Source organism: Chaetomium strumarium (assembly GCF_033439665.1).
Source record: "Chaetomium strumarium strain CBS 333.67 chromosome Unknown B0T15scaffold_1, whole genome shotgun sequence".
Classification (NCBI taxonomy): Eukaryota; Fungi; Ascomycota; class Sordariomycetes; order Sordariales; family Chaetomiaceae; genus Chaetomium; species Chaetomium strumarium.
This window is the reverse complement of record NW_026944429.1, coordinates 7,624,210-7,644,908: the sequence shown is the minus strand read 5'-3', so window position 1 is coordinate 7,644,908 and position 20,699 is coordinate 7,624,210. Positions and strand designations below refer to the sequence as shown.

The following is a 20,699-nucleotide window of genomic DNA, read 5'->3' as shown; positions in this document are numbered from 1 at the left end:
GAGGACAACTTGGCCAGCGCGATGAACATGGGAAGTTACACCCAGTTGCATTCTTTTCGAAAAAGCTCGAAGGACCACGACTCAACTACCCAATCCACGACAAAGAGTTGCTAGCCATCATCGAAGCCTTTCAAGAATGGAGACCATACCTCAGCGGCACAACCCACGAAGTCCAGGTCTATACAGACCACAAGAACTTGCGGTACTTCACTACCACCAAGGTGTTGAACGGACGACAGACTCGATGGGCAGAATTCCTTTCAGAGTTCAACTTCAAAATCAATTACAAAAAAGGCTCGGAAAACGCACGGGCAGATGCGTTGAGCAGGAGGCCAGATCACTTCAGGAACAGCCAACCAGAAGCCTCGCCACCATTACTTCAACAACAGCCAGACGGTTCCCTACGGCACGCTCCCCAACCGATGGAAGATCTCGATGACGACACGCTTCCACGACAGGACGAAGATCCCGGCACACAACCTCTGCAACCGTTTGAAGAATGCTGCGCAGTCTTCAGGGAAGAACGGCTAGGAAAAGACTTCCAAGACCGGAAGCAGAACGATGCAGACGAGAAGGCAGGCATCTCTTGGAGAGATGGAGCGTTATGGTACAACGGCAAGGCCTACGTCGCACCACAGGATCAAACGGAATTAATCAGGACAATCCACGAGTCAAAACTCGGAGGACACATGGGAATCGCCAAAACAGTCGCCAAGGTTCGGCAACACTACGACTTCCCAGGACTCAGGACCAGAGTCAAGACTGTTGTGCAGGAATGCGACCTCTGCAATAGAAGCAAGTCGGCACGGCACAAACCATACGGGTTCTTGGAACCATTGCCAGTTGCAGAACGACCATGGAGTTCGGTGACGATGGACTTTATCACCAAACTACCGCTTTCGAAAGACTCGACTACCGGAACGAAGTATGACAGCATCCTCACTGTGGTTGATCGACTCACCAAGTGGAGCTACTTCTTCCCATACAAAGAATCATGGTCAGCAGAGCAACTTGCGGATACGATCTATCGGCACATCGCAGCAGTTCATGGGTGGCCGGAAGAATGGATCACAGACCGAGACACCAAATTCGCATCAAAGTTCTGGCAAGCGCTTATGAAGCGTTTGGGCACGAAAAGCAAGCTTTCAACAGCATACCACCCGCAGACAGATGGCCAGACAGAAAGGCTCAACCAGATCGTCGAACAATATCTCAGGACGTTCGTCAACTTCCAGCAAGACGACTGGGTTGATCTATTGCCAGCGGCACAGCTTGCATACAATACAACGCCAACGGAGACAACAAAGGTCACTCCGTTCTTCGCGAACTTTGGTTACGAAGCAGATTTACGCCAGGGACCAGATGTCACGGTACCCAGGGCAAAAATCAAGGCGGAGAAGATGCATGCACTGCATGCAATGCTAAAAGAAGAACTCGAGTTCGTCAGACTCAGGATGAAGGAGTACTACGACAAACATCGGCTCGAGGGACCTCGCCTTGAGAGAGGAGACATGGTCTACCTCATTTCCCGGAATTTGAGAACGAAACGGCCAAGCCAGAAGCTCGACTTCAGAAAGATTGGACCATTCAAAATCGACGCAAGAATCTCGAGATCCAACTATCGACTTTCGCTACCATCAACGATGAAGCTACGCACCAACGTCTTCCATATCTCGCTCCTCGAACCAGCACCCAGGAACGCACGGGTTGCAAAGGACATCGAAGCCGAGGACGAAGAAGAAGAATGGGACGTTGAGGAAATCTTGGATTCACGAATAGCCAACGGAAGGCTAGAATACTTGATCAAATGGCTCGACTTCGGGCCAGAAGACAACTCATGGGAACCAGCAGAACACCTCAGCTGCGCAGAAAAACTAAGAGAATTCCACCGAAGGAACCCAGACCGCCCAGGAAGGAGGAAAAACGCAAAAGCTGACCGTGTTCTGGGTGACGACTTGCACGACGTCATCCCATACCACAGCCAGCAGTAGCACAGATGGGATTTGAACCCATGGTCTCCCAGAGCAATCACTCGGGTGTGATAACCAAGCTACACCACTGAGCCATTTCATTTGTCGGGAAACAGGCAACAAGAATCAGATTGAGAACCCCAGGCAGGAAAGAGCGGCTGCAGGCAGCCACGCTACAACACGACACGCACGGCAGGCGCGACCAAGACCCGACCACCACCAGCTACGAACCCCCACTACCTTGAGAAACCGGAGGGCTCCCACCACCAGAACCCTGTGGAGCCAGAAACGAGGGACCTCCCCCAACAACACTCCAGTCTATAGGAACGTCCGACAACCAGTTGGGATCCAAGTGATCCGACGAAGCAGGACCTGGAGCAAGGAAATCCGACAAAGAAGGCGAAGCGGTAGTACCTAGGGACGCTGCTGCCGTGCCATCCGAAGGCAGAGCGGCCAGGGAAGCCTGCTCCGACTCCTCCTTCTCCTCCTCGTCCAACAAACGAGACTCCCGACGGAAGGCTGCACGAGCCCTCTCCTCCAACGCCCGCGACTGTTGCTCCAAACGAAGTAATTTGCTAATCGTGGCCCGACGCTCGGCATCAAGACGCTCCTTTTCCTTAATAAAAGGACGCACTACGGAAGTCAGCAAGCATGGGAGCAAAGAGAAGCGGCAGACTCACAATCTACGCCATGGACATCGCAGTTGGAACGACCTGCCTTGACGCAAGGAAGGCAACGTTCGTAACGCTCATGAGCAACGCACTCCAGTTTCTTCTCGTGGCAATAAGTGCAGGAAGGCATGATAACACCGGTCCGCGCGAGGAAGCGCACCTGATCGCGACGACGGTCAGAACTCGTTCGTTTCTTTTTCTCTATACGGTCAGGCATGATGACGACGATGCAGGAGGGAAGAACCTACTAGGGCGAGACACAAGGAGAATAGCCAGGGCTGTTGGTTATTTCAGGAACTTGGTCGTCGGGGCGTCGACCCTAGAGGAGGGGCATCGTGTCACGAATTAACCAACGGCAGGCTGCAGGGCAGACGGCCGTATGTGGGGACGCGGGGGCGTCCCGAGCCAATCATTTGGACAACTAGGCGGACCAGTCAGAGACAGGCAAAGGTGCTAAGGTGCCAATACCGCTGAGCACTCTGCAGGATGTAAGCGATCAGAGTGATCAGGGGCATATCACGATGAGCACCTGGGTGCTCATCGAATCGAAGTACTGAGCACCCAAGAAGATAGCTAGTATATAGTCACTCGTTCTGGAGGACTCTGGGAGTTCTCCAGTGAGCAATATTACAAGCAATAGCCCATACCTATTGTGCAGACATTGCGGCAAGCATTGTTGTGAACCTTTTGGCTTCACCGAGACCTACAGTCCGACCAGCAGTTACCTTCGACCGGCGAACCCTTTCAGAGGCAGGACTGCCTGTGGTTTCGTCACAAGTCCGCGGTGCACATCTACACTTTGCGCTATGGTGGTATAAAGCCAAGAGATCAGCTCCTGGCCGGGGCTGCCTATTGGCGGCATAGTTCGGTCCGGCTATTACGAGCTATAGGGGGCGGTCGTGGTGATGTAAGGTATACTACCATACTAATATATAGACGCGAGATCTCTTCGGCCATGCCTGTATCCATTCTCCAAGCTCAAGCCCTCTTGTCACGGGCATAGCCCGTGCCATGTCGTAGAGTGGGGTTAGGGTTCAGACACGAGGGTTGTGGAGCCCTGGTCGGGCCCACAGGGTCTGTGCAGCGCAGGGTATTCCCTGCGCGCGGCAGGGCCACACTTCTGGTTCCCTCGTACAACCACATATATACCATTGCACCCCATACGGTCCGTGATATCACCGTGGTCACATAATCCAAGCGCAAAGGTACACCCCACATGCCCACTCCTTACGACATAGTAAGTATATGCTTGGGCCACCTAGGCTCTCCTCTTCTTCGCCTTGGACCGCCCGTCATCATAGCCCTGCGCCTCCGGGCCGACCGAGTCGTCGCGGTGCACGGGGTTTGTCGTCGTCCCGAAAGTGACGAACATGGCTACTGCTCCGGCTTCTCCTAGTGCGGGTGTTGTTACGGGCGGCAAAGAGCTGGCGCTGGAGTTGCCGGAGTTGCTCGCCAGGATGGGAAAGGAAAAGCCGCATGCAGGCTGACGACCGGAGGGAGTACTGCCAAGCAATTACGTTACATCAGGGTAAGGTAACCACAGCCAATTCCCAATAACAACAAATTACGGCACTAAAAACACATTTTAGAGTGGTTTATCAGAATCACGTCTTCCTAGACCCGGTCCGCGGCTGTATCCTCGCAACCTAATAAACCCCAAATACAGCCAAGGCGTTAAAGACGATATACGCAACCAAGAACCCTGTATCTCGCCACGCATGTCCCGTATCCATATCTATCCCCAGTTGCTGCAGCACGGCATTGACGTCCGACACAGGGCAGTATAAGCACGCCGCGGCGCCGCCTCTGAGTCCCCCCAGGCCGGCGGAACCGGCGTTGACCTCGGGATTCGCCATATAGCCCCCTGCCGACGCAATATACGGGGCGAGATACTGACCGCATATGCCTATAAAGTCGGCTGGCGGGGGGATCGATAGTGTCTCGACCGCGGAGCAAGTAACGTGCGCGTTGGCTAGGCCAGCGGAAACTATGCCGTTGATGAAGTAGGTGAGCGGGGAGACGCGGTAGATAAAGATCCAGAACCGGAGGAGGTTGTTCGGGGAGACAAGGACGCTGCATGGAGAGGGGTCAGCAACACTGCTGGGTGCTAGCGGGCGTCCGAGTCCTATCCTTCTCCCTTTTATACTTATCTGTAGAACACCAGTAAAAGCCAAAAGCATAGCGTGGTAATCTGCACCGCCGTTTTGTCAGACTCGATCGCGGCCGTAATCGCCTGGGAAAAGGTGGTGATCTAGAGATAGAAGAATCAGACCAGGACGAAAGTTAGCGTACCCTAGGAGGCGGTACTAAACGTTTCGTCCCCGTTCTGCCAGAGGCCCATTGGGTAATACTATGTCGCAAAGACTAAGATAGCAGCGATAGTCTGCCAGAAGGCCTCGACAAGGATATTGTGACGAAACCACAGGCAGTCCTGCCTCTGAAAGGGTTCGCCGGTCGAAGGTATCTGCTGGTCGGACTGTAGGTCTCGGTGAAGCCAAAAGGTTCACAACAATGCTTGCCGCAATGTCTGCACAATAGGTATGGGCTATTGCTTGTAATATTGCTCACTGGAGAACTCCCAGAGTCCTCCAGAACGAGTGACTATATACTAGCTATCTTCTTGGGTGCTCAGTACTTCGATTCGATGAGCACCCAGGTGCTCATCGTGATATGCCCCTGATCACTCTGATCGCTTACATCCTGCAGAGTGCTTAGCGGTATTGGCACCTTAGCACCTTTGCCTGTCTCTGACTGGTCCGCCTAGTTGTCCAAATGATTGGCTCGGGACGCCCCCGCGTCCCTATATACGGCCGTCTGCCCTGCAGCCTGCCGTTGGTTAATTCGTGATACGATGCCCCTCCTCTAGGGTCGACGCCCCGACGACTAAGTTCCTGAAATAACCAATAGTCCTGGCTATCCTCCTTGTATCTTGCCCTAGTAGGTTTTTCCCTTCTGCATCGTTGTTATCATGCCTGACCGTGTAGAGAAAAAGAAACGAACGAGTTCTGACCGTCGTCGCGATCAGGTGCGCTTCCTTGCGCGGACCGGTGTTATTATGCCCTCCTACACCTATTGCCACGAGAAGAAACTGGAGTGTGTTGCTCATGAGCGCTACGAACGTTACCTTCCTTACGTCAAGGCAGGTCGTTCCAACTGCAATGTCCATAGCGTAGATTGTAAGTCTGCCGCTTCCCTTTACTCCCGTACTTGCTGACTTCCGTAGTGCGTCCTTTTATTAAGGAAAAGGAGCGTCTTAATGCCAAGCGTCGGGCTACGATTAGCAAATTGCTTCGTTTGGAGCAATAGTCGCGGGCGTTAGAGGAGAGGGCTCGTGCGGCCTTCCGTCGGGAGTCTCGTTTGTTGGACGAGGAGGAGAAGGAGGAGTCGGAGCAGGCTTCCCTGGCCGCTCTGCCTTCGGATGGCACGGCATTAGCGTCCCTAGATACTGCCGCTTCGCCTTCTTTATCGGATTTCCTTGTTCCTGGTCCTGCTTCGTCGGATCACTTGGGTCCCAATTGGTTATTGGACGTTCCTATAGATTAGGGTGTTGTTAGGGAAGGTCCCTCGTTTCTGGCTCTATAGGGTTCTGGTGGTAGAAGCCCTCCGGTTTCTCAAGGTAGTAGGGGTTTGTAGTCGATGGTGGCTAGGTCTTGGTTACGCCTGCCGTGCGGGTGTTATCTATAGTGTTACTGCCTGCAGCTGTCTTTTCCTACCTGGGGTTCTTAATCTGATTCTTGTTGCCTATTTCCCAATAAATGGAATGGCTTAGTGGTGTAGCTTGGTTATTATACCCGGGCGAATGCTCTAGGAGGTCGTGGGTTCGAATCCCACCTATGCCTCTTCTCTACGTAAGTGGCTTAACCGCCGGGTCGAGCTATTCACGGGGAGAAGATTTTTACGCTTTCTTCTTCCCTAGCCGATCTAGATTCCGTCGATAGAATTCCTTTAGTTTTTCCGTGCAGTTAAGGTGTTCCGCTAGCTCCCATAAGTTGTCTTCTAGTCCAAAGTCGAGCCATTTGATTAGGTACTCTAACCTTCCGTTAGCTATTCGCGAGTCCAAGATTTCCTCAATGTCCTACTCTTCTTCTTCGTCCTTGGCTTCGATATCTTTTATAACCCGTACGTTCTTAGGTGTTAGTTCGAGGAGCGAGATATGGAAGACGTTGGTACGTAGCTTTATTATTAGTAATAGCGAAAGTCGATAGTTGGATGCCGAAATTCTTGTGTCGATTTTGAGCGGTCTAATCTTTCTAAAGTCGAGTTTCTGGCTTGGCCGTTTTATTTTCAAATTCCGAGAGATGAGATAGACTATATCCCCTCTCTTAAGGCGAGGTCCCTCGAGCCGATGTTTATCGTAGTACTCCTTTATCCTGAGCCTAACGAGCTTGAGTTCTTCTTTTAGCATTGTATATAGCGTATGTATCTTCTCTACCTTGACTTTTGCCCTAGGCACCGTGATATCTGGTCCCTGGTGTAAATCCGTTTCGTAACCAAAGTTCGCGAAGAACGGAGTGACCTTTATTATCTCTGTTGGCGTTATATTGTACGTAAGCTGTACCGCTGGTAGTAGATCAACCTAGTCGTCTTATTAGAAGTTGATGAACGTTCTAAGATATTGTTCGACGATCTGGTTAAGCCTTTCGGTCTGGCCGTCTATCTGCGGGTGGTATGCTGTTGAGAGCTTGCTTTTCGTGCCTAAACGCTTTATAAGCGCTTGCCAAAACTTTGATACGAACTTGGTGTCTCGGTCTATGATCTACTCTCCTGGCCATCCATGCACTGATGCGATATGCCGGTAGATCGTATCTGTAAGTTGTTCTGCTGACTATGATTCTTTGTACGGGAAGAAGTAGCTCCACTTGGTGAGTCGGTCGACTATAGTGAGGATGCTATCGTACTTCGTTCCGGTAGTCGAGTCTTTCGAAAGTGGTAGTTTGGTAATGAAATCCATCATCACCGAACTCTATGGTCGTTCTGTAACTGGCAATGGTTCCAAGAACCCGTATAGTTTGTGCCGTGCCGACTTGCTTCTATTATAGAGGTTATATTCCTGTATAATAGTCTTAACTCTGGTCCTGAGTCCTGGGAAGTCGTAGTATTGCCGAACCTTGGCGACTGTTTTGGCGATTCCCATATATCCTCCGAGTTTTGACTCGTGGATTGTCCTGATTAATTGCGTTTGATCCTATAGTGCGACGTAGGCCTTGCCATTATACTATAACACTCTATCTCTCCAAGAGATACCTGCCTTCTTGTCTATATTGTTCTGCTTCCGGTCTTGGAAGTCTTTTCCTAGCCGTTCTTCCCTAAAGACTACGCAGCATTCTTCAAACGGTTATAGAGGTTATATACCGGGATCTTTGTCCTGTCGTGGAAGCGTATTGTCATCGAGATCTTCCATCGGTTGGGGAGCGTGCCGTAAGGAACCATCTAGCTATTGTTAAAGTAATGGTAGCGAGGCTTCTAGTTGGCTATTCCTGAAGTGATCTGGCCTCCTGCTCAATGTATCTGCCCGTGCGTTTTCTGAGCCTTTCTTATAGTTGATTTTGAAGTTGAACTCTGAAAGAAATTCTACCTATCGAGTCTATCGTCTGTTCAACACCTTGGTAGTAGTAAAGTACCGTAAGTTCTTATAATCTATATAGACCTGAACTTTATAGGTTATACCGCTGAGGTATAGTCTCTATTCTTGAAAGGCCTCGATGATGGCTAGCAGCTCCTTATCGTAGATTAGATAGTTAAGCCGTAGTCCTTCGAGCTTTTTTAAGAAGAATATAACTGGGTATAGCTTCCCTTATTTGTCGCGCTGACTAAGTTGTCCCCCGATCGTATAATCGGATACGTCGGTTTCCACCTCAAATGGCTTCCGTAGGTCTAGTAACCAGAGCACTGGATCGGCAATGATTACGTCGCGGATCTTCTAAAACGCTTATTCGTGCTCGGCTTCCTACCGGAACTCGATATCTTTCTTTATAAGTTCGTGCAATAGTCGTGCAAGGTCGCCAAAGTTCCTGATGAACATTCGGTAGAAATTAGCGAATCCGATAAATCCTCGTACCTCTATCGTTGTTATTAGTCGTGGCCATGTTTTGATCGCTTCGATCTTCGCTGGCTCCATCCTGATTCTACCAGGCGAAATTTCGTATCCAAGAAACACTATTTTTATAATATAGAATTCGCTCTTATCCTTATTAACTGATAATTTATGCTTATAGAGTATATTTAGCACTGCCCTTATATGTTCCTTATATTCCTTAAGTGTTTTAGAGAAGATAAGGATATCATCTAGGTAATAGACTGCGAATCGGTTGAGGAATAGGTAGATTATATAGTCAACGACCGCCTGGAAGGTTGCCGGTACGTTTGTCAATCCGAAGGGCATTATAAGGTATTTATAATGGCCGTAGGGAGTGCGAAACGCTATCTTCTATTCATCCCCTTCCTTGATGCGAATATAGGCGTACGCTATTGGAAGGTCGAGGCGAGTAAAGTAACGGGCGCCTGCCAACTGGTCTCGAAGCCGCGAGATAAGTGGCAAGGGGTACCGGTTCTTTACCGTCTCTCCGTTCAGCTGTCGGTAGTCTATATACATCCGAAGCTTCCTATCCTTCTTTAGAACGAATAGGACTAGGTAGCCCGCCGGTGATATCGATGGTCTGATATGCCCTATCTTGAGATTCTCCTTAAGATATCTCCTTAACTTAGCATTTTGTTTTTCGTTGGTATAGTATACCTTGAAGAACTTTAATTGGGCTCCTTCCTTGAGTTTGATTTTATGATCCTAAGGTCTATAGTCTAGTAGCCCCTTAAGATGCTTTGTTTCGAACGCCGGGTGTCCTTGGTATTCCGCTGGGATTTTGCCCGTTTCCGCGTTCTTCTCTATACTCCGGTAGTACAAGAACTTATCTCCGGCCGTAATACTGGCCGCTTCCCTCTAGGTGACCCAATCCTGGAATTTAAATTCTCCGGTCTTATCGATTAAGATAATAGCGATTTCGATATCGTCTGTGTCTCTCTAAGCCGTGCGAGGGTATCGTCGCAAGTGGCGTCGTCTCTGGCCTGGTCTTGCCGATTCCTGCTGTTCTTCCTAGTAACTGCTGCCTCTTCCTAAGTCCGTAGTACGTTGCCTGGCACTGTCCGTCTCTTGCGGTAGATCTATAGGGGCTGCCTTCCGGGGCGATCTTCCCTGCTGCGATCTATCGTCTGCGCTTTCTATCTCGTTGGTCGGATATAGCCTCTACTCCCGAGGTTATAGGTGGCTACCTCCCTTCTAACTGATGTCTGGGTTATAATCCCGATACTATAGGCGTCCTAGAATCATATCCTTCTTAGGCCCTATTTTAACAATGTCAAATACTACTTTGGTGGTTTTTCCTTTTACCATGATCTTAAGTAGTTCCGTTTCCTATCGTACCTATTGGGTATTGAATAGTCCTTTAATAATATGCTGTTTTTTCTTGATCCTCTATAGGATCCTAAGTCGATTGACAAGTGCTGGCGAGATAAGGTCGACCTAAGATCCTCTATCTACTAGTGCCAATGTTTGGAATCCTTTCTAGTATGCTATAACCTAAATTCTGTCATCGGGCTTGTTGTTCTAAATCGCAGCGGCTTCCTTTTCGTTCGCTAGGAGATTGTAGATCCTTTTCCTTACGTGGTTCTTCCTATACCTACGGATCTATTGTCGTTATAATGGGTTTAGTGGTTTTCGGGCCCCTCAGAGGGCCCTAAGCCGTTTCCTAACTCTGTCTGGGCATCTAGATAGGTGTCCCTATCTTCCTATGCCTCTTGGTTACCGTCCTATAGTCCAAGTCTTAGGAGTTTATTGAACAATTGGCGAACTTCGTTGGCTCTTCTTTCTTCCTATCGCCGTTTGCGAGGCGTCATCCACCTTCGTATATATATCTTTCACTTGTGATATTCTTAGAGCTTCGCTTATATATAGATTAAGCAATCCTGGCTCTGGCATTGTTAAGTGCTATTAGGCTACCGCTAGCAGTCTTCTGGCTGGGTTCTTCGCGGTATCACCCTAATTCTATCGTATGTATTGGTCCTCTCGACCTTCTATAGGAACTGGTCGGTGCCGGTCCCTGTGTCCTAAACCTACGGGATTAGTCGAGGTTCTCCGTTTCGGTCGGTAGGCCTATCGGGCCAAAAGTCGTTATCGAATTTTAATCGAAAATGGTATTGGCATTCGTACGCGATACACTAGAACCATAGGACGTAGACGTGGTCGTATCGCTAGGGTTAGAGTCAAAGTACGTCTTATTCGTAGGGTTCGTAGCGCGGGCCGAATCCAATCCAGATATATACCGCGTTACTATCCCTAACGCCGTTGTACGGCTTCTTATTCCAAAAAGTATCCCAATCTTATAGTTCCTGCCCCTTAAGTCTTTGCTGGTTCTAGGCCTTCTGGTATTTAGCCTCGGGGTTCTTAATTCTATTTTTCCTCCTATCCTAGCTTAGGTCCTATGCCGGTCTATCCTATAAGTTTGAGTAGTATTCTTCCTAGACCCTGGCCAACTTGGCCTTGACAAATTCCAGCTGGCTTATAACCTGAGCTTTTTCTTCTATAAGTCTTCGGGTGACCGTTCGAAGCTCGGCCTATTCCTCCTCAATCTCCTGGAGGCGCTGGGCGAGAAAGATAGGGTTCGGGCCAACGGGTTCGTTGTCCGATTGTTATATCCTCCATTGACCTTCTTCATTCTAGGTCAACTGGAATCCCCAACCTTCTATAAGTTATAATGCTGTAGCGGCAGCAATGTTATAGCCTATAATAGGTTCTTCGAACATAATATAGGGGCTATTACTTCCTGACCAAAAGGAGTTATTAATGCTTCCTTCAGCTATGCCTCGGTCAATTACGTCGTCGAAGTCATCCTTAGTATAGCTTGCTACAGCTACTTTAACTACGTAGGTTGACTTGTCGATCGTGGTATTTTCCTTGCCGGGCACCTGCTTCCAGTTCTTCTTGCTATAGCACTCCCGCTTAAAGTACCCTTTCTTGCTATAATTGAAATAGGTAACCTGGGACTTGTCCTTGCGTCCTTTATCCTTGCGCTAGGTGGCGTCTACGTCTATCGGACCAGCGTAGGTACTATATAATATACTAGGGTACTGTCGCTTCTTTTTGTCGTTTGCCTTGACGAATATAGGCTATATTCCGCGTCCCTTACGCTACTGGCGCCTGGTATAAATCCGGTCGTCGATATAGATAGCTATAGCGATATATTCGTTAAGCGTATCGGGTCGGTCCTTTTAATATAGTTCATCCTTGACTTCTTCCTTCAAGCCATCGTAGAATAACTGTATAAGACCTTCGTTATTGATCTTGCACCGAAGTAAGTCCTGGCGGAACTATATAGCATAGGCAGCCGCCGACTTTGTCTACCTTAGGTGTACGAGTTGCTCCTATGTGTGGAGCTTTTTATTATGGTCTCCGAATACCTTCTGGATTTCCTGCTCAAATTTGTCGTACGATTTGAAAATTTCAATGGTGAAATCGTCCTGAGCGTCCGTACTATTGGTTAGCCAATCCTTAAGGGTAGGTTCAAACTATCGAAGTACCTTCCCCTCGAGCCGCGAGGAGATAAACATGACTTTGGCGGATTCGTCCGCGAACTTGTCCGGGTAGTACTTGAGGTAGGCCCTTATGGATGTAAGGAATCTAGTAAGTCCTTCTTTGTCGCCTCCGTACTTGGGGGGTGCTTTGAGTTTGGCTCTGTCCTTGGGCTTGCCGTTGTAGGCCTCGTTGACGAGTTGCTGTATATGGCCATTCTCGGCCTCAAGCTAGGCGATTTTGGCGTTGAGAGCCTCGAGAGCCTGCTGTATCTATCGCATGGTTGCGGCCTGGCTCTGGGATTCCGGGGTGCTAGATATCTGGGGCGCCATGATGGTCGGTGGTACCTTCGATCTGAACCGTGACAGAGTCAAAGGGAGTGAGCAACGTGTGACGAAACCATAGGCAGTCCTGCCTCTGAAAGGGTTCGCCGGTCGAAGGTATCTGCTGGTCGGACTGTAGGTCTCGGTGAAGCCAAAGGGTTCATAACAATGCAAGTCGCAATGTCTGCACAGTAATGTAGGGCTACCTTACTGCTTGTATTGCTCACTGGAGAACTCCCAGAGTCCTCCAGAATGAATGACTATATACTAGCTGGTTTTGGTCCGCTCACCATGGCTCACCAGTGAGCCTAGGTGATTCTGCTCGTCCGCTCACCTGGTGAGCGGGCGCTCCTGCATATGCTCATCAGCGCTGCGAGCGCTCTTGCATATCCCTGTGTACAATGATTGGCTGCGGATACACCCTTGTCCGCCCCACCGGGTCACTGCATGTGGTCAAATCGTGACAGTCCAGGAGCGTCCGTATGGACGCTTAAGGACGCCAGCGAGCACCAGCGACCATAGACGCCCATAGACGACAGCGAGCGCGGGCGTCTATAGGAAATAGCCAGTATATAGTCATTCGTTCTGGAGGACTCTAGGAGTTCTCCAGTGAGCAATACAAGCAATAGCCTATACCTATTGTGCAGATATTGTGGCAAGCATTGTTGTGAACCTTTTGGCTTTACCGAGACCTATAGTCCGACCAGCAGATACCTTCGACTGGCGAACCCTTTCAGAGGCGGGACTGCCTGTGGTTTCGTCACATTAGTACAAAGGAACGGAAGCTCTCGATGGAGCCAACAGAGCACCAAGCTCTAGGGAGCTCTATAGAGCACATGAGAGCACCCAAGATAGCCAGTATATAGTCACTCGTTCTAGAGGACTCTGGGAGTTCTCCAGTAAGCAATACAAGCAATAGCCTCTACCTATTGTGCAGACATTGCGGCCAGCATTGTTGTGAACCTTTTGGCTTCACCGAGACCTACAGTCCGACCAGCAGTTACCTTCGACCGGCGAACCCTTTCAGAGGCAGGACTGCCTGAGGTTTCGTCACATAAAGGGGGGATAGGTATAAACAGAGATCCCCTAAGCTATTAGCTCTTCGCAAGTGACTTAAGCAGTATAAGGAGAGGTATTGTTATATATAAATACCTGGCCTAGATAAAGCCAAAACCACCTATCAATAAGGGGGATAACTCTCTCTAAGTACCTTTCCCTAGTTATCAACCCCTATTCTTTCTCTTAGAAAAGAGCAGGCCCTTTATTATATTTTACTAAGTATAAGCCCTAGAACATCTATCCCTTTGGCCGTTATTTACGCTTAACGATGCAAGTCAGGTTGTATACCTCGTTTTGACGGCGTATAACCCAGACGTTTCGATGGGCGCCTGCCGTTACCCAGGTCTCGTCGGTCTAAAGGATTTCGTAGTATCGCTCGAAAGGCTAGTAGATACGCTCCAGAGCATTGTTAAGGCGGAGTTGTCGGTTCTTCTCGGTAATCAGAGGCTTTCGATATATAATATAGTGTTTAAAGCCAGCATTATAAAGGGCGTAGCGGATAGCGTACTTTGAATAGTCCTAGCTAAGAGTAAGAGGGATCTTCAAGTAAGGCATTTGGCGAGAGGCTTTCGAGGAGGTAATAAAAGCGATTAACTCTTTAACTTATTCAGGGTTAAGAAGACTAGGGCAACCAGAGCGCTTCTTTGGTATAATATTTGGAGCGCGGCAAGTATATCCAACTTAGTTGTAAGTAAGGCCAAGTTATACAATGATCTGCTTGTATATAAGGCCAAGATTGCGGAGGGTTTGAATTTGAAGACGCTCATTGCGAGTAAGATCAGCGTTCTTGAAACGCTGGCTAGGTGGTGTAGAGGGGCGCTCTGAAGCCATTGCAAAGGTGGTGGGTTATGTTGATGATGTTTTCTAATGGTTGCACATAACGCGTTGGTACATTCAGGGGGTGGTATGTGACCCTTGCCGGTACCTGGCCCACTTTGAAAACTTTTGCCGGTAACCTCTGTAGGCGTGCCGTTGTAAGCACCCACTCGAGCGAACTTCTGGTCAAGACGATTCAAAATATCAACGACAATATCAGGTTTGAGCACCGGTCAGGCTAGTATCGAACGAGCTAGATAGGAGAGCGTTTCCGTATCGTTGTGTCTAAGGTGATAGCAGAGAAGACGTACGTAGCTCACTAGCGTATGTCGCCGTTGATTGATATGCGATTACTAATACTAACTTTGGTATAGTGCAGTCGTTTTAGAGACCTTCTTCAGAGATTTCGAAGTTTTTTGCAAACCAGGGCCTCCTTGTCTCCATTCACACGCATGGTTATAGCGGTATTACCCCTGTTGCCGAATACATCGAGGTTTACTGGAGAGACTCTTCGACTGTGCGGGAGCTGGCAAAAAGCTCCTATTTCCAGCGTGACAGCTTGTATCGTTATTTCCACTCGTTATCCAAAGCCTAAACACCACCAGCCCTCTGACTAAGTCTTCCTCTTAATGTACTGAATTATAACCCCGCCTACACCTAGCAATTCACTTTTGAGCTCGTCGGGCTTATATAGCCAGTTTCCCGCTGGTATATCTAGGAAGTCCTCCTCGACAAGTATTCCTCCGAACGGCATCTCTACGTATATAGCCACTGGCTCCGAGCCCCTTGTAGTGCTGAATTCGAGGTCATGCTCTGGCACGCCGGCCTGTCTTCAGTAAGTTATAGAACACAAACCAAATGGCTACAAGGGGCATTACCCATTCAGCAGCCTTTTTCAAACCTTCATCTTGCGTCTCGATCTTGTCTGGCGTTCTTGGAACGGGCAGCGACTGTCCTAGGACTTTTTTTAACTGCGAGTCTTGGGTTGTGTTTGCGACTTTTTGAATCACGAGTCTTGGGCTGTATTCGCGCCCAATGAAATTCCCTCGCGACCACGGCGGGGTATTTGGCGGGGCATTTCTGTGGAGCGGGTTAACTGCAAAGTGCGAAGAAGTCTAAATATAGGATGTGGGGCATGTGCCCAGATGTGGAAGGTGGGGCACCAACCAGGTTGACCAATCATGCATGCATGCACCGAAGCCGGGCACATGACTAAGCAATGGCCTGTGCCATGGCGCCCACTAGATGCGCGGGTCCGCGCAGGATTAGTCAGCCTAATTGATTATGTCAGCCCAAAAATTACCCCTGAATTGCCGTGCCCCTGAACTGCCACCATCACTACTATCACCACCATCACCACCATCACTGCCAGCGCTCCTACGATGGCTACCACCTTCACAGACGACTGCCTCCCCCCCGAGAATATATACGGCTCTCGACAGGCCTTGTTCGAAGCAATCAATACATAGGCTAGAACAAGGGGCTACGCGTTTACTACTGGAAAATCGACCACCGAAAAGAGCGGGAGACGTACCGTTACATTCGCCTGCGATCGGGGCCGTAGGCCACCCGACATCCAAATCGACCGTCAAAGAAGAACGACCTCTCGAGTAACCAGCTGCCCCTTTTCGGTACTGGGTAAGGAGTCTTCCGATCATACCTAGATTCTAAAGCACCGTCTTGATCGCCGCTTCTCGATATACAACCACAAACCAAGTCAACACCCAGTTGCGCACCCAATTCATCGACAACTCTCCGGAGGAACTTCATAGCTTGCGGCTTTTACGAATGCTGGCCTTACGCCAAAGGAGATTCAGACTCTTATACGACAAAGTAGCTCGCTAGCTATACGGCAAGATATCTATAACCGGATCGCGGATGTTCGTCGAGATGCTTACGAAGGCCATAGTCCAATTCAAGCACTAGCCAACCAGCTCGACAAGGAGGGCTTTTGGAGCCGAATCCAGTTTGCACCAGATAGTCGGGTTATAGCTGTTCTTTTTGCTCACCCTGACTCGCTTGCCTACCTCCAAGCTTACCCTGAGCTTCTCCTTCTTGATTGTACATACAAGACCAACAAGTATAGCATGCCTCTCCTCGATATAATTGGCGTTAATATAGCTCAGCGGTCTTTTTATATCGCATTCGCGTTCTTGAGTGGCGAGACAGAGGAAGATTACACTTGGGCGCTTGAGCGGTTGAGGGCACTATATAAGCAATGCAATACTTCTCTCCCATCTGTTATTCTTATAGACCGCTGCCTTACAGTTATAAATGCAGCTTTAGCTCTCTTCCCTTTGGCTATAACGCTCCTTTGTCTTTAGCATGCAAATAAGGCAGTTCTTATATAATGCCAACCAGCATTCGAAGAGGCCAAGGAGTGGAAGGAGTTCTATAGCTTCTGGCACTCAATTATCAACTCGCCAACCAAGGAAGACTACACTAAACGCCTTGCCAAAATACAACAAAAGTACCTTCCCCAGTATCTCAAAGAGGTTAGGTATATCAAGACAACCTGGCTTATTCCATTCAAGGAGAAGCTTGTCTATACTTAGGTTAACCAGTCAACTTATTTCGGCAATATAGCTACCTTATATATTAAAGGGATTCACTCCCTCCTTAAGTCCTACTTAAGGAGGTCAACATTTGATCTCTTTGATACTTGGAAAGCAATCCAACTAGCTCTCTAGAACCAGGTCTCTAAGTTATAAGCACGCCAAGTAAAGCAACAAATTCGTACTCCTCTTGAGCTTTCAGGGGCACTCTATAAAGCAGTACGAGGCTAGGTATCACACGAGGCAATAAGGAAGGTTGAGGAACAGCGGAAGCTGCTTGTAAAGATAGACCCTCCTCTATCCCCTACTTGTACAGGTACCTTCTCTCGAGTATATAGGCTACCATGCTTACACACGCTTGAGAGTTTGCAAGGCGAGGCTCTTCTTCTTAGCCACTTCCACCCGCACTGGCATTTGAAGCGCGAGGGAGCCCCGCAACTGCTCCTTGAGCCTCGCCAGCTTATTGAGCCAGTTCGGGCTCGAAGCTCACTCCTAAAGTCGAGTACCAAGCGGGAGCCCAGTCAATTTGAAGTGATTGAGGCGGCCCAGGCCCAGGCCCAGGCCCGTCGGGCCCCAACCACGTGTTCGAAGTGCCACGCAGTTGGCCATATAAGGACCTCAAGGGCATGCCCTTTGCGGTATTCAGATGTACTGTAACGTCACCTACATAGATCCGGGCCGTGCATGGATCCGGGCCAGGCAATTTCGGCTAATTTAGGGGCACCATAACACCATGCCCACCATCACCAACATGATCACAGCTGGGTCAAAATTGAAGCTATTCACAAGCAGACGACAGTGCCATGGCCAGAAAACAATGGGGGTCTAGAAAACACATGCAAACCCACCTACTTGAACACATCTGGGCCCATTTTGTAGTCCTTCCAAACACTCTTCGCAAAGCCCACTACCCCTCTTAATGCTATACGACGTTCCTTTTCCCTGGTTTCCACGGCTTCCTTAGCCTCCCTTTCACTGATGCGAGCCCGGATGTCTTCCACAGTCAGTACCCGGGCCTCACCAAAGTGCTTCCTCGAGGACTTTTTCCGGCTCTCGAACCTCTTTTTCACTACTTCCTGGGTCAGGGCCCTGAGTGTGGTATTGTCAGCTTGCATAGTTAGGAAGTAGTCTTTCATCCAGGACAGCCTGGCTCTCTTGGGGGTATCACAAATCTGGAACAGTTCCTCCACAACCTGGTTGATCTTTGTAGCCATGTCGCCAGTCACCGGGAGCTCGGCTCGACGGCCCTGTTGATCAGTAATACTGACCATCGCTGGGGTCTTCGGCTGGTCAGAGGTCCTGGGTCTGGGTGCCATTGCGGGTGCCGTTATGGGTGCCGTTGCGGGTGCTGTTATGGGTGCCGTTGTGGGTGCTGTTGTGGGTGCCGTTGTGGGTGCTGTTATAGGTGCCGTTGCGGGTGCTGTTGTGGGTGCCGTTGCGGGTGCCGTTGCGGGTGCCGTTGCGGGTGCCGATGTAGGTGCCGGTACCAGTGCCAATGCCGTTATAGGTGCCTCGGCTGGCCTATGCCGGGCTAGGACCTTCTCTGGGTTGTAAGGTAGTAACCCAGCTCCTCTCCATGCCCCCGGAATGTTCCGGAAAATGCAAGCCCGGGCCTTCTCATAATACCGGAGGAACTGGTGGTTATCTACCTTGACAGCTCCGAACAATGCCCCCTCAGTAACTAACTTGCGGTAAGCCTTAGCCAACGGCCCGAAGACCCCGACATCAAGAGGTTGCAATTCATGTGTCGAGTGTGGTGGTAAGCAAAGTGGTATGATGTTGTGCTCCTCGCAGTATTCCACGAACTGGGGTGAAACATGGCTTGCATGGCCGTCAAGAATGAGGAGCCGGTATTTACCATGTGTTCGGGGTGCCGTATACTTGTCGAAGTGTCGGATCCATTCTAGAGCAATGTTGCAATCGGTCCAGCCGTTCTCACTAACCCGGATAACAAACTGGGGGTCGAGGTCCTTGGGAATCCACGCTTGTTGAATGCGTTTGCCCTGGAAGATGATGAAGGGTGGAAGGACGTAATTGTTGGCCGAGATGCATTCGATAATAGAGACCCATTCGCGGTTACCGGGTTGAACGACGGTCGGCTCTAATGAATCCCTCGGAACAATGACTTTGTGGTTGTCCCCAATGCCTTTTATGCACCCCTTTTCATCCATGTTGTAGGTGTCGTCGTCAGCGATGTTATAAGCCAACTTGATAGTTTGATATAGCTCGAACCAATGTTGTAATGTGTTGTGATCGACAGCGTCCTTCCTAGCTTGGTCCAATGCCCGGGACCTTCGAGCTTTCAATTCCGGGTGCCGGTTCAGGAAGTTGTAGATCCACCGTTCACCCAAAGGCTGGATGTCTCCCTTAGCCAGCAACAACTGGGCTGCAAGATGTTCTAGTGCCGAGATTGACATTGGCCAGCCCCAGGCATCCAACTGGTAAATGGAATTAACAATGGATTGTTCCTCCTGTGGTGTCAACCGCTGCAAGTGCTGGGCTGCGGCCCGGTGGTTCTGCCGTCGACCGGTATACCGTTCCTGGAGGGTGGTTCGTGGTATGTCAAAGATGTGGGCCGCGTTTCGAACGCTGGGGACCTCCCCGGCTCGCAGGGCTTCAATAGCAGACTGGATGCGTTCTTCCTGGCTGTTGGTACGCTTGCGTGGTGGCTTCTTGAGTGTGGGCTTGGGAGGTTTGGGTTTGGATTGACTGGGCGCCATGGTTGATGCGGTTGGCTGACTGCGTTGACTGCGTTCATGATACGGTTAGTTGACTGCATATGATGCGGTCGGTTGAGTACGTACCATGCAGTCGGTTGACTGCGTCGATTGCAGTGGTGATGTGGTATGTTGACTGCGTTGGTGATGCCGTAGGTTGACTGGTATGTGGAAAAGGTTAGCTATTGTCAGAGGAGTTCAAAAAACAGGTCAAACCATGGATTCGTTGGAAAATGCGGTCAAACAGCGTGTTTGATGAAGTTGTTCGTGATGTTCATTGTGGCTGACAGTCGAAATGAATTCAGGCCAGGACCCTGGCCCGGATCCATACACAGCCCGGATCCATGCAGGTGACGTTAGTTAGGTAGTCAGAGTGGTGTTCGTAGTGGCAGTTCAGGGGCACGGCAATTCAGGGGTAATTTTTGGGCTGACATAATCAATTAGGCTGACTAATCCTGCGCGGACCCGCGCATCTAGTGGGCGCCCCTGTGCCATGGTACGGTGGGTTCCACCGTCACAAAGGCTTAACTTTTCGTCATTTTGGATAGCTTTAAGGGCCAAGATTACCCTTGTATCCTTTGAAGTAGGGGGCATATTAGGTTATAGGAAAATTCGATGTTAAGTGTAAAGAGGACGCGTTGTGGTGGGGACTGCGCAGCTTGCTTATATGCGCAGCTCGCTTATAAAATACGTTATAGGTCGTACAACATGGGTTTGATTTTGGATTCCGCAAGAAGTGCAGCGATACGGAGCTTAAGGCGCTTAGGTGCATCAGATATAGCCGAGGCAATGACTGGATTGAGGAGCAGCAATCCCTCTGCTTCACAAATCGTCTTCGGCCTATCCTCCTGTTCGCTCGAGGCTGTGCTCAAGGAGAACCCGAACGCCGTCCATGCCACGGACGCCGAGGGCCGCACGGCGCTCGATTGGGCCATAGCCCGAGCACAACTGAGCAACATGAGGCTCCTTATAAACCACGGCTCCAACGTGAACTCTACGGATCGTAGTGGCCGCAGCACGATCCTACAT

At 49.7% G+C, this 20,699-nt stretch overlaps 2 protein-coding genes and 2 non-coding genes across 4 annotated transcripts; 1 reads left to right on the top strand and 3 right to left on the bottom strand.

The window, feature by feature from the left end:
* Positions 1-1,988: 1,988 nt before the first annotated feature.
* Positions 1,989-2,065, bottom strand: B0T15DRAFT_t18. Its single transcript has one exon. It is a non-coding gene; the product is annotated as a tRNA-OTHER (tRNA).
* A 2,222-nt stretch (positions 2,066-4,287) lies between these two features.
* Positions 4,288-5,133, bottom strand: B0T15DRAFT_572038 (uncharacterized protein; the record flags this gene model as incomplete). Its single annotated transcript, XM_062870878.1, has 2 exons — positions 4,954-5,133; positions 4,288-4,714 (listed from the first exon to the last, which is right to left on the bottom strand). The coding sequence occupies exons 1-2, from the start codon at positions 4,980-4,982 to the stop codon at positions 4,288-4,290; spliced, it is 456 nt and encodes a 151-aa protein (XP_062727514.1). The 5' UTR covers positions 4,983-5,133.
* Positions 5,134-6,403: 1,270 nt separating this feature from the next.
* B0T15DRAFT_t19 lies at positions 6,404-6,480 on the top strand. The gene has a single exon. It is a non-coding gene; the product is annotated as a tRNA-Ser (tRNA).
* Positions 6,481-17,801: 11,321 nt separating this feature from the next.
* Positions 17,802-18,269, bottom strand: B0T15DRAFT_508260 (uncharacterized protein; the record flags this gene model as incomplete). Its single annotated transcript, XM_062867708.1, has 1 exon — positions 17,802-18,269. One exon carries the CDS (start codon positions 18,267-18,269, stop codon positions 17,802-17,804), a length of 468 nt encoding a protein of 155 aa, XP_062727513.1.
* Between the last annotated feature and the right edge of the window lie 2,430 nt (positions 18,270-20,699).